At 42.0% G+C, this 13,845-nt stretch overlaps 1 protein-coding gene across 1 annotated transcript in view; it reads left to right on the top strand.

The window, feature by feature from the left end:
- The first annotated feature begins 1,576 nt into the window (after nt 1-1,576).
- Nucleotides 1,577-13,845, top strand: part of IFNGR1 (interferon gamma receptor 1) — a 35,607-nt gene continuing 23,338 nt past the window's right edge. The window contains exon 1 of the mRNA XM_010589963.3: nt 1,577-1,776. Coding sequence (XP_010588265.2) covers nt 1,686-1,776 — 91 coding nt within the window. The 5' untranslated portion in view covers nt 1,577-1,685. The remainder of the gene's footprint in view (nt 1,777-13,845) is intronic.

Raw genomic sequence — 13,845 nt, 5'->3', positions numbered from 1 at the left:
CTGGCATTAATCCAAAAAACACAAAATAATAAATGTTGGAGAGGCTGCGGAGAGATTTGAACTCTTATACACTGCTGGTGGGAATGTAAAATGGTACAACCGCTTTGGAAATCTATCTGGCGTTATCTTAAACAGTTAGAAATAGAACTACCATACAACCCAGAAATCCCACTCCTCAGAATATACCCTAGAGATACAAGAGACCTCACATAAGCAGATATATGCACACCCATGTTTATTGCAGCTCTGTTTACAATAGCAAAAAGCTGGAAGCAACCAAGATGTCCGTCAACGGATGAATGGGTAAATAAATTGTGGTATATTCACACAATGGAATACTACGTATCAATAAAGAACAGTGACGAACCTGTGAAACATTTCATAACATGGAGGAACCTGGAAGGCATTATGCTGAGCGAAATGAGTCAGAGGCAAAAGGACAAATATTGTATAAGACCACTATTATAAGATCTTGAGAAATAGTAAAAACTGAGAAGAACAAAAAAAAAAAAAGAAGACGACTTAAGATGAGGATACAACATGTCAGTTATGGATTGTCCTGGGTAAAATCACCACAAAGTCATAGTAAAGCAAGAAGAAAGGTTTTATTCTGCATATGTTCCAAGGGGCGAAAGTGGGAAAGGGACAAGCATGCTGCCAGAGCCGTGTCTACCGAGCCCCGGAAAGTTACAGAATCATCAATGTATATACACATTACAAAAGGTCATTTAAAGCTTCACCTTTTCACATATTGGCTAAAAACTGCTAAATCACCATGATTTTACATTTTGACTGTCTTTCTTGATAATCATTGGTACAAGTTTTAGTAACTACAGTCAGGAGGGCCTGTAAATTTGTCCAGTAAACCTTACTATTTACTAATTGCTAAAAATTGAAAAGCAAAGATGTCACCTTGAAGACTAAGGTGTCCCTGACCCAAGCCACGGTGTTTTCAATCGCCTCCTATGCCTGTGAAAGTGGGACGATGACTGAAGAAGACTGAAGAAGAGTTGACGCCTTTGAGTTGTGGTTTGGGAGAATACTCAATGTACTGAATACTGAATATACTAAATAAAAAAATATTTAGTAATAAAAAAAAAAACAAAAATCAAAACACGTTGCCTTGGAGTCGTTTTTGACTCACAACGACCCTATCGGACAGAGTGGAATTGCAACCTCACGACTCTACAAAAAAAGAACAAGATTCCGGGGAAGGAGCATGGCTCTCTTTCGCAAGTTCCTCTCAAACCCGTGAGCCTGGGTGAGGATCACAACTTCTGCGGCCCAGGGACCCGCAGGCCCCCACTTCTCGAAAGACGGCCTCCACGGGAATCCTGGGCCTCGCCCAGTTCCCTGGCCCTTGCGGCGTCTCTCTGCCCGCGGCCGGCTCCCCCGCCCTCGCCTCGCCTTCCCGCAGTCAGCTCACCTCCCGCCCTCGCCCTCGCCCTCGCCCTCGCAGCCAGCCCACGCCCCGCCTCCACGCCTTCGCCCCGCCTCCATGCCGGCGCCCCACTCTCCGTCCACGCCCCGCCTACACGTCCACGCTCGAATACTCGGTCCGCGCCCCGCCCCTCCGCCAAAGCAAGGGTCCGGGCGGAGGAAGTGACGTACGGCTCGGGCTGAAGGGCCGCGCTGGGGCACTGTGGCGGTCCTGGGGCCAGTACCCCCTAGCCTCTCGGAGGGGCATGGGTGCCTTCGTCTTTCTTCTCCTTGTCCTCGTCGTGCAGGCCCGGAACGGGACTGAGATGGACACTGCGGAGCCAGAGCCGTCCTCGGGTACTGTCGCTCGCGGTGAAGCCGCGGTCCAGAGGGGACGGGAGGGGCTGGGAAGGAGCCTCCCCGGCCGGGAAGTCCCTCCCGCGGCTCTGCGCCCAGCCCTCGGCGGCCGCGCTCGCCCGGGACCCCGCGCCGGCTTCCCGGACGACCCCCGGGCGTCGGACCCCGCGCGGGCGGCTGCTGGGGAGGCGACGCCGGTTCTCGGCGGCTCGCACCTTTAATTCCCTTTCTTTCTCCTCTATCGTTATTGCCAAACAGCAACAACAACGCGTCTCAGTTTTTCCAAGCCTTTTAATTCAGTTTTAAATGAGTTTCCTGGTCAGCATCCGTGTACCGTGGTTACAGCTCATGATTTACATACTCGATGCTGAGGGTGGACCCCAGATCCTCGGGGTAGGAGAGACGTTTTATCGCCGGCGGAGAGTCATTAAGTGGCAGCGATTTGTCTGTCCGGCGTATGAGTCTGGACGTGGTGTGGGATGCGAGCACTTCCCATCATTTGCGTCTTTTCGCACAGCTTAGTTCCTCAGCATTTCCTGGAGGGCCTGCTTATTCAGATTCTCTAGAAAACAAATGCTGAAAATAAGTTCCTAACGCTCACTGCAGTCATGAGTAGGAGGGTCAGTGAAACCAGTAAACCTTCTCTGCAGGAGGGATAAACCTAAATTGTGGGAAGCGCCTGTCGGTCTTGAGTTTCTCGGCAGTGTCCACAGCTGCGGGGAAGGAGTCAGGGAGGGCAAACCTGCTCAAGTGCCTTTTGGTGAACCTGTCTTAGGAATTCCTCCGTGAGCCCCTGTTAAATGTGCACCATTTCATTTCCAGCTGTCCTTGTGCTTGTTCCTTAAAAGTCAGGCAAACAAATATTTCGTAGTTCCTTGGGACAGGCATTGTGCCAGGTGTTGGGAATACAAAAACGATGGTTACTCAGTTTCTGCTTTCAAGGATAATAAATTATAAAAGGGAACAATTAAGTTCTAGGGACTGTCAGTGCCTAACTCATCTGATTTTCACAGCAGTCTTATAAAATCGTCGCAATTGGTATGTCCATTTATGGTTGAGAAATTGAGACACAGAGAGGTCAGTCTTAACTGGTAGAGAGGTTACATAGAGAGGTTACACACAGTCGTGGCACTTGGCTCCAAAGTCCAAGTTCTTAATAACTGCAAACTACTATCTAGGGCAAGATTAGTCATCCGTTTGAGCAACTGCAGTTCACTGTGGTAAGAGCTTTTTGCTCTTACGCACAGGCTACCGGAAAGCAAGGTGTGGGTGCCTGGCTCTATCCAGGGGAGTCAGGAAAGACTTCAAAGAGAAGGTGATCCCAGAGTTGGAACTGGAGGTATAGAGAGACTTGTGTGTGCAGAGGCAGAGATGTGAAATAACATGTTAAATTAGTGGAATAAAAAGTGTTTTATTGTAGAACGTGTGTATGAGGATGCAACTGGGAGTTAGATAGGTGGAGAGGTGAATGGGTAGGGACCAATTAAGGAAGTGTTTTGTCATGTATAACAGCAAGGGATGGAAAATACAGTTTTCGCTAAAAAAAAACCCAAAACTCAAACCCTTCGAGTGATTCCGACTCATAGCTACCCTGTAAGACAAAATAAAACTGCCCCGTAGGGTTTCCAAGGCAGGTGATGGAGTCCAACTGCCGACCTTTTGGTTAACCACTGTGCCACCGGGGCTAACTTAAGCAAAAAGATAAATTTGTGGCCCACAGAATTGATCAGAAAGACAGAGATGTGTCATCTGATGGTCAGGAAGCTAGTACTAGGCGTTCGAACTGCCAGGCCTCTCCATTTCTTTACTCTTTCCCTACTTGTCAGGAATCATGGATGCTGACAGCTTCTAGGTTTTGACATCTTGCAGCTTCCTCCATGCTAACAAAATCCCAGGGGAAGACTGATTTGCCCATTTTGGGTTAGGTGCCAGCTCACATGGGGAGGGTATTGTTGCAGGGGTGGGAACGGAAGAGTTCCCAGAAGAAGAGGGAGTGTGCTCATGAGACAGGTGCTGAGTCAACAAGATAATTTATCCCTTAGTGAAGGAAACCCTGGTGGCGTAGTGGTTAAGTGCTACGGCTGCTAACCATAAAGGTCGGCAGTTCAGATCCGCCAGACGCTGCTTGGAAACTCTATGGGGCAGTTCTACTCTGTCCTATAGGGTCGCTATGAGTCGGAATCGGCTCGACGGCACTAGGTTTGGTTTTTTTATCCCTTAGTGAAGTCAATGGGCAGCCACTGGAATATTTTAAGAAGGGGATGATTTTTTAAGCAGGATCAGTTTGCCATTTGGAAAGACCCATCGTATTACAAATACTTTGAGGGTAGACTCAAGGGAGGGAGACCAATGAAGAGGAGGAGTCTATGAGAGGTGACAGTTTAAATGGAGAAGAGAAGACAGTTTCAAAGAACATTTGGAAGGCAGAGTCAGCAGGGCTTGGTGTCTGACTGGACATGGGAGAAGGAGGAGAGGAAGACTGGGCTTCGTGGCTCAGTTTCCTGGTGTGGGCCTCAATGCGGGGAGTTAAGCAGGACTGGTTATATAATTTGTGGGGCCCTAGTTAAAAATGTTGAAGAATTTCAAGATGGTGATGACAGATTAAACCAAACGTGGGGCTCTTCTTTCTGAGTGCAGGGTCCTTCTGAATATGGGGCCCTGTGTGGCAGCAGAATTTGCTTGTGGCTGCACAATTTGCATGTCTGGGAAGCAGGCACTGGGAATAGCTTTGTCTGCCTGCCTCAGGGGAAGATGTACTGCAGTTTTCTGTAATACAGCATTTCATAAACAGGAAAGTGTCAGTGATCCTCCTTCCCATACCAGGGTGGCTTTTTCAGGGCATTTCTCTAAATTTTGTTTGAAAGTTAGTTTAAAATGCAAAATCTCCAGAGAGTAGGAGGAAGACCCCAAATGACAGCCTCCTTCTGACTCTTGCTTAGCTTACCCTTCTCACCAGTGCCTGACACCTTGTACATGCTCAAGGTGTTAACTCTTCCTATTGCTGGATTTGACTCTGTGATTGGAAGCCCGTCTTAGGTAAGAGAACCTGGTAGGGACAGGGTTCCTTCTTGTCCAGGCAAGGGTATGTAGGTACTTTCTAGGAAATCAGAGCGGTTGGAATTGTAGCTTATAGTCCGGGAGTTCAGTATTTCTTAAGTGAATTGATAGTGAATATAAACCCATATGTGTCATCTGATAATCAGTAGTGTTTTGCTTTTCATGTACTTTTGCATATAAAAGCGGTATGTATATATTTTTTAAGTGAATCAATGTCTGCTAGTGGGCTGCCTTCTTTCAGGTTGCTGTTTCACTCTGCGGGCAATTGACTATATTTTCCCCCAGACTTGGGGCTCTTAACTTACCTTCTACACTTCATCAGCTCAGCTTCTACTTGTTCTCTAACTTTAGGATAGTGTTCTAGGTAGTTTTTAAAATTTTTTATTATATTATTTGGATTCTATGTTTATTTTAGAGATTCAAAATGTTTAAGAAACCCCTTTTATTCATATTTATTGTACCAGGTATTATAATTTTCTTTATCATTTTATTCTGATTCACATTTCATTCAGACTTTGAAAGGTCCACACTGTGGTTTTATATGAAATAAGACCTAAAGAGAAAAATAACCATTTTGATGAACTAGCTTACAAAATTTGTCAGCACATAGGACTAGTACAGTTGTTTTATGAACTAGGTGACTATTTAATTGTTCCATTTTAATTGGACAAAGAATCAGAATGAGATTTGAACCAGAATGAAATGAATTCCTGACAGGAAGGAAACAGTTTACTTGTCCTGTTTTTCTTTTTTTAATTGAAAGAGTGTCTTTATTTTTAGATTATCTCAATACTTAGTCAGAATCCTAGGTATCTGTTTTAGTCACGTACATTTTAGAGAAGCGATTTATTTTAGTACCTTGTTCAGGTTTTGCCGTGGCCATTGTATAATTGTGATAGAACAGTAAAATGAGGCAGAATCCCGTGAAGCAGATGCCTGTGAAGTCATCCGAAAACAATCAGCTCCGATTCTAATTTATATATGGAGGCTATTTCCCCCTTCACTGGGTTGGGTTATTTCCTCCTTATTTTATTAAACAACTAGAAAAATACACGTAAGCCATTTTTCTTAGTTAAAACTGACAAAACGTGACATTATCAAGTTACTACTTTTGTTTTCTCATTGGCAAAGTATGTATATCCCTCCTCGGATGGTTGTGGTGATTAAGTGCGATACCAGGAAACCCTGGTCCTTGGAAACTCTGTGGGGCAGTTCTACTCTGGCCTATAGGGTCGCTATGAGTCGGAATCGACAGCACTGGATTTTAATGCATAAAAAGTTTACACACTGAATGTCCCACAGTAAATCTTTAGTATGTGTTAGTGATTGTCATTCAGTGATGTTCATCATTATTTTAACAATACATTCTAAATATTAAATTGTTCTATACATGAGAAGATGTGTTGGCTTTTAAAAAATAAACTCATTCAGATTAATATGAGAATTTTAAAATAGCTTCAGCAGCTAACTCATTTTTCCACCTTTTTCCTGTTTCTCACAGACTGAAAAGACAGATAACCATTTTTTATTTTTTCAGCTCCTAAGTTATTCTTCAATTTAGAATGAATTCCTCTGAAAGAGAATTAGTCTTGGGAAATGACTTCTCTCAGGGACTAGATTGGTGTGGTTGAATGAGAATTCATAATGACTTTATCAGACTCACACACCAGGCCAAACCCAACTACCCTATTTTTACGCAAATAACGCGCATTACACATTTTTGCAAACCGTGCAACTTCCCCATGTGTTATTTTCTTAGTGTGCTATACCAGTTTTTTTTACATGTTTCTGACTTCAATTTCATTTTTTTCTTTTTTTTCTGCCCAATGCATTTAATGTTACTGGGATAAAACTGACCTCATAGAAACATCATTTAAGACGGTAGATATCTTCCTAAATCAAGTGCAACCAATGGTGAACTGAATGGGCTTGTGATGGAAATGGGATGGCAGGTTGCAGCCAAAGAGCATGAATGCACAGAGAGCTAGAAATTACTAAGTAAGAAATGATGCTGGGCCTAAAACTACAAAAACAAGATGTTATTTATATTTTATTGCTTTCATAAATCTTCAACTGAAACACAATTTTTAATAATCAATGTCTTTGAAATCAACAAATAAACGTCACCAGAAGAAATTGTGTTTTCATCTTAAAATTGGCCATTTTAGTTTATTCACTCTTACCGTCATCATCATCCAACTCCCAGAACCCTTCAAAGTCCAAAGCCTTGTCGCTGTCATCATTGAAATATCTCAGAGCTGCCTGCAGATGCTCTTCTTTGACTTCTGAACTGATGTCCTCATCATCACTGCCTTCAGCATCTTCATCTTCATCATTGGTTTTCTGTTGGTACACATTCCAGCCTTTCTGAAGCCTTTGCAGATGGTTTCTGGGGTTATTTTCCCCCAAGCAGAATCCACCCACTTGCAGACCTCCTCAGATGTCAACTGCTTCATTCGTCCTGATGGTGTGAATTCATGAATCCCAGACTGCATCATTCATCCTGTCTCTTCTCACGAAAGTCTTAAACGGTGGTTGACCACTATATCTAGCAGTTGTAGCTTGCAGGTAAGGCCACCAGCTATGACTGCTACATGGGCACCAGTTGAGTTAATATAATTTTGGACTTTTTTTTTTGTGAGCAGCCGTGGCTTCAGATATTAGTAACAATTCTCCAAAAAAAAAAAATCCCCCCTACCTGGCCCTATAACAGTTCTCTACCCATACTTTCATAACTTCACAGTCCATCCATCCGTTGTTACAATGAACAACCACTCTGGTGGACAATTTTTTCATGGGGCATGGTAGCTCTCTTGAAAATCACCACTGGCTTTAATTTCATCCCTCTCGCAGTGCAACCAAGGACTACAGTGAAGCAAGCCATCTTGTGCCCAGTGGTTGTAACGGCCACAGTTTTCGTACCTGAAGCAGCTACAGTTCTGGTGGCCGGAATGTCAGAAGACATTAGAACCTTGTCCGTATTAATTATGTCCATTGCAGAGATACCAAATGCAGAGATTTCTTTGGTGATGAATTTGTGAAAGTTGACCAGTCATCCAAAATTTGCTGGCCTGTAGTGGTTCTCATCCTCAAGGAAAGGCCATTCCTTTCGATGAATTTTGAAATATGGGTGAAACCTGCCTTGAAATCTGGAATTCCTGTTTCGTTTGCCAGAAGGTTTGTTTTGATCTGAATTGCGACAGTAGAGACAGCTTGATTGTGTTCCCTTCGAGAAATAATCTACTCTTTCAAGTTGTACTCCAACTCAGACCATTTTGTTTTGGGCCCACAATGTGCTTGTTTTCACGGATTCATTTTCTCCAGCTCCTGATTCTCCTTTCTCCATTCACAAATGGACAACTCTCCAACCTCGAACTCTCGCTTCTGCGTTTAATTCCTGCCATGATCCTAAAGGGTTCTAAGATTTAGATTTATAAACTGAAAAAAATGTGCACAATATGATCGATAACTGGCTGATTGTAGTAAAAAGATTGCAGATTTCAAATGTGAGGCATACAAGAAGCAAGTGTCCTTTAATATTCTCGAAAGCAAATGACTAAGGTGACTTAAGATCATTGATCAAAGAAAGGTATTGATGCTAATAAGACCTAATTCTCAAAAACCAAACCCACTGCTGCTGAATTGATTCCAACTCATAGTGACCTTGTAGGACAGAGTAGAACTGCTCCATAGTGTTTCCTAGGCTGTAAATCTTTCAGAAAGCAGACTGCCACATCTTTCTCCAGCAGAGTGGCTGATGGGCTCAAACCAATGACCATTCGGTTAGCAGCTGAGCACTTAACCACTGTGCCAACAGGGCTCCTCTAAGACATGATTAGACTATGAAGTAAACAGACCTAACATGGTTTAATGGTTTCACATAAGATGATCTGATAAGGTTTCCGCATTCAGCTGTTGAGCCAAGAGCTATCACGTATCAGTTTTGCTGTGTTTCCTCCTCTAATTAAAAGCCAGAGTCAGAAGACGACTGTGGTAATTATGTCAATGCAGATTGAATCGAGATTCCTACTGATAGCTACTTGAGGCCATTTATGCCAGTGCAGGCTTTGCTTTGTTTACACTTCCAGTAGATACCATGTGATTTATGGACAGGCTTCAGTAGGTTCAACATTCTGATTGATGACTCAGAAGTGACAGCGATATAATTATCAAATTAATAGAAAGAAATGCACAGTTTCAATTGTTTATTTTCTGATTACCAGGGTACTAGTAAATTCAATCCATGACTTCTTGACCATGGCTTGTACTTTTATTATACAAATATGATCGAAAAATAACATTTTCAGACTATTGAATGAGCGTGGATGAGGCTGAAACTCACTTGTGGAAATGTCATGAGACATGCACAGTATTTGTGTGAGCGCACTATGCCAGAGCTTTTTTGTATATAATTTTGTTATATCTGTTGTGTTTTATGTGTGTGCACATTTATTCACGAGAGTGTGCTATTTGCAAAAATAATACAGTAGAGGAAATTGTATAAACAATAATAAAATCCTGGATTTCCAGTCAGGAAAATGGCTAAGCACATATTTATTAGATAAGACCTAACTTGGTGATGGTTTAAGTCAAAGATCTGGGGGTTTTAGTTCATCCCAAGTTCAATATAAGCCACTATTTGGTATGCTCATCTCTTAAAAAAAAGAGAAAGAAAAGTATTTCTTTCACATATGTTACATCACTTCTGGGCTCCCCATATTAAGAGAATAAGTGATAAGCCCGAACAGGTCCCTCAGACAATAGACAGGAAAAAGAGAGGACTGTAGGGCTGCTAGGGGTCTTCGCCCTGCTGAGAAACTATTATATAGAAGGTAAATAGAACTGAAATATCTTAGGTGTCCTCACCTGAGCCCAAGATTCTGGAACAATCTTCTCCTGAAGGCACGAGAAGACAATAGAAGGAAGTAGAAAACGGAGCATTTTTTCATTAGTTTGATAACAGTGATGAATGTCTGATTCCTTTCAAAGCCCTACAATGTTCAAATGTTTCCATTTAAGAAAAATGTTTATGAACATTTGAAACATCATGTGAGAGAATTGCCAAAATGTCCTGTTCAGCTTAAATCTAAGGGGACGCTACTACTTGCTAAAAGCTGGAAAGCAATAAGAAAAACTGCAGTTTTATCAGGTTTGTGAAATTTATCCACAAGGTAGATTGTAGTCATGAATAAATTCTGGGAGAACAAGATAGAAATCTTTGATTTGTTATTTTTCACTTATTCAGTCTGGGTTTCTCACGCCCTTTGATAGTTTGCAGTGCAGAAGAAATCCTTGTGAAAATACCCAGGCCTGTGCATCTTTAATGTGGGGGACGTGTTGGATCTGTTTTCTGAGAGTTCATTCAGAAAAGCGTTCCAAGGCTTTAATTGGGAGCATTTGTTTTTGACTTGCAGTCTCAGATGACTTGGAATTTACAGAAACACTTTAATTACTGGCCCCTTTTCTCCATACTTTCTAATGCTTCTCAGCTTGTCCTTCCCAGAGGGAGATTGGTAAGCAGAGTGTTAAATGATGTCCACAGAGTGCAAAGCTCTGTTCTGCACCAGGCGCACACAGCTTTCCTGTAGTAGACTTCGTGTTCTGTTGGGTTTAAATTGGTGATGAACTCCTGGCCAGCCCTCTTGGAGTGGAGCGCAGATGCTTTCAGCGGGTATGGGGTGGGGTACAGGTGGCAGCCCTTACCCCATCACCCCTCCAGGCAGAGGAGATTGCCAGCGTTGTCAGATTGTAATCTGGAAGTGTCTGTACTTCTTTACCTCCCTCTCCACCTTACCTTCACCAACAATTGAAGAGCTATTCTGCTGTTTTTTGGTCTTCTGTGACGTCCCACTGCCCTTTCTAATGGCACTGCTTCTTCACTGTGCTGATCTTCTCTCTTTTGGTTTTTCAACTTTCCCAGAAAACAGTTGGCTCCAATCAAAAATCTCCTTTTTCTCTGCATTGCAGTTAGAGTGTTATGAAAAACCAGTTCTTCTCTCCTCTGTTTGGTTTTATTAAATCCCTAGCCGCTAGTTCTGGAGGAGGCTTGGGAAGCAGATCTTAAAACAGCTAAAGTTTACTCTGGGTAGTATACAGATATAATGTACCAAATAATTCCAAGACCATTTCCAAAAATAATGTGTTCCAGAAAACCATCTATTGGGCATTTTCAAAAGATGGGAAAACCTGAAAGACTTCTTTATTTCATGAAATACTGTAGTGGAATCTGTACTTAAATTCCATAGATAATACTCTTTCTATATATATATTTACGTGATATAAATTTAGTATAAATAGGAGTTTGTCGTAAGCTTTAATTATTTTAATCTGAGTATATAGCCATTAAATTTAAAGTTACAATATTATGAAACAATGAGAAAATTACTCATGTTTATTTATCATTTGATTTTGGCAAAAATAACAAAGGCATGGTTTCTCTTCTGGTAGCATTAAAACCACAGGTTACATCCTTTAGTGTAAATATTCGAAAGTTTCTCCTTTAGTGGAAAATTTTGTTGGCTTTAACCCCTTGAAACTTCTTCCTCCTACCACTAATCTGTCTTGATTGTTTGAAAGCTGTGGTCTAATTAAGCCCTTGTATAGGCTTTTTTAAAAAACCGGAAACCCTGGTGGTGTAGCGATTAAGTGCTACGGCTGCCAACCAAAGGGTCGGCAGTTTGAATCCGCCAGGCGCTCCTTGGAAACTCTATGGGGCAGTTCTACTCTGTCCTATAGGGTCGCTATGAGTCGGATTTGACTCGACGGCGCTGGGTTTGGTTTTTGGTTTTATAGGCTAACCATGTGTGATGGTTAAGATTGTGTGTCAGCTTGACTGGGCCATGATTCTCGGTGTTTATATGTGATCACTTCCATGATTGAATCTGCTGTAAGTAGCCCATCTGTTAAAAGGGAGTTTACTTGGAAGTGTGGCCTGCATCCAAATATAAGGAAATGTTCTGGCTTCTTTGCTCACTCTGGATCCTGCAGCGCCTCCTGTTCATCTGACCTCTGGCTGTTGGGACTGGAGCTTTCAGCTTATCTGCAGATCTTGGAATTTGTCGATCTTCACAGCCTGAGAGCGGGAACCTCACTTTCTGACCTGCCAATCTTGGGTTCGCCAGCCCCTGATACGGACTTGGGATGTTTCAGTCTGTACAATCACATGAGCCATTTCCTTGATACAAATCTCTCTCTATATATATGTTTATAAGCTTTACTGGTTTTGCTTTTCTAGAGAACCCAGCCTAAGACACCATGTCAGGCTTTTACTTAAATTATGGGACAGATGGTTTGAATCACATTGAAAACTAATGCTGCACAAGTCACTGTTGTTTGTAGTTTTATAATACATGATTTGGTAACCCCTTCCTAAGTACATAGGTACTTTATTTGATAATCTGGTGTGTAGATTGTCTTCTATATGCCTTTTCCTCTAATACAGGTATTTCAGATTGAGTATGTACAGTTATCTAGTCATTTCTTTTGGGAATAATTAGAAAGAGGAGCTTAAAATAAAGAATTTGTAGTTAGTGAAAACTGGAGGAAGAGGGATCTTTGTTCGTACTGACAGAAAGCTTAGCGACACTGTCACCTTCTGTCGTGGATTGAATTTTGTCCCCCAGAAAATATGTGTGGACTTGATTAGGCCATGATTCCCAGCATTGTGTGGTTGTCCTCCATTATGTGATTGTAATTTTATGCTAAAGAAGATTAGTGTGGGATTGTAACACCACCCTCAACACAGGTCACCTTCCTGATAAAGGGAGTTTCCCTAGGGTGGGGCCTAGGGAAACTTTTATCTCTCAAGAGATGAAAGGGAAGCAAGCAGAGAGTTGGGGACCTCATACCACCAAGAAAGCAGCACCAGGAGCAGAGCATGTCCTTTGGACCCAGGGTCCCTGCACCTGAGAAGCTCCTTGACCAGAGAAAGATTGAGGACAAGAACCTTCTTCCAGAGCCGACAGAGAGAGAAAGCCTTCCCCTGGAGCTGACACCCTGAATTTGGACTTGTAACCTACTAGCTGTGAGAAAACAAATTTCTCTTTGTTAAGGCCATCCATTTGTGGTATTTATGTTATGGCAACACTAAATAACCAAGACACCTTCAGTGGAAGGTGATACGCCCATTGAACTACAGGGGATTTAGGTAAGATTTCCAAGCTAAGTGTTGAAGGTGCCCCTTTGTTTCTTCTTGCTTCTTACAGTAAAATGCTAGAGGAAAGAGATTAATTCAAGGACAGACCGTTAAAAAGAGACTAGGACTTACTGGTTTGAAAACTCATCCTTTCCAGAGGCAAAAGATGCTAACATTAAGAAATGGCTTCTAAGGGAAGTTCAAATTCATTAGGAGCTTTCTCAGCACCTAGTACCTTTCTTTCTTACTTGGTTGCAAAATTATATTTGTATGTGTGATTTTTATTTGAAATTAATGCTGAATCGAACCCAAGTGGAAAAAGTAGTTTTTATTTTTGTCTAAACTGGATTGTAAACTGCTTTAGACTAGGTTGTTTCACAGCCCCGTACATCTCAGAGAGCAAAATGTTGATGAAGCTGGAATGGTAGATGGTTCCTTTGGTCATTCTTTAGGTTTTCCTTGTGCCATACAAAAGATATTAAAGATCTATGATAGTTGTGGGTGGAGTGTTGAATGGCCGGGTGGTATTTTAGAATGAAATTGGTTATCCTTGGTGTAGCTAGTTCTTCTCTAAACATTGAATAGGAACTGTGGTGTCAAATACCAAAAATTCCACTGATTAAATCAATGGAGGATTATTCTTACAGGCAGTAGTGCTCATTTATAAAGACTTAAAACGCGATGAGCATTTATAGCATCATTTTGTATTTGTGTTTATTTTTCCTTAAAATTAATTTTTTTATTGTACTTTAGATGAAGGTTTACAGGGCAAATTAGTTTCTCATTAAACAGTTAATACACATACTGTTTTGTGACATTGGTTGCCAACCCCACAACATGTCAACACTCTCCCCTTCTCGACCTTGGGGTTCCCCGTT

Source organism: Loxodonta africana, chromosome 1 (genome assembly GCF_030014295.1).
Source record: "Loxodonta africana isolate mLoxAfr1 chromosome 1, mLoxAfr1.hap2, whole genome shotgun sequence".
Lineage (NCBI taxonomy): Eukaryota > Metazoa > Chordata > Mammalia > Proboscidea > Elephantidae > Loxodonta > Loxodonta africana.
The sequence above is the reverse complement of the archived record's forward strand: the minus strand, read 5'-3'. Positions and strand labels throughout refer to the sequence as shown.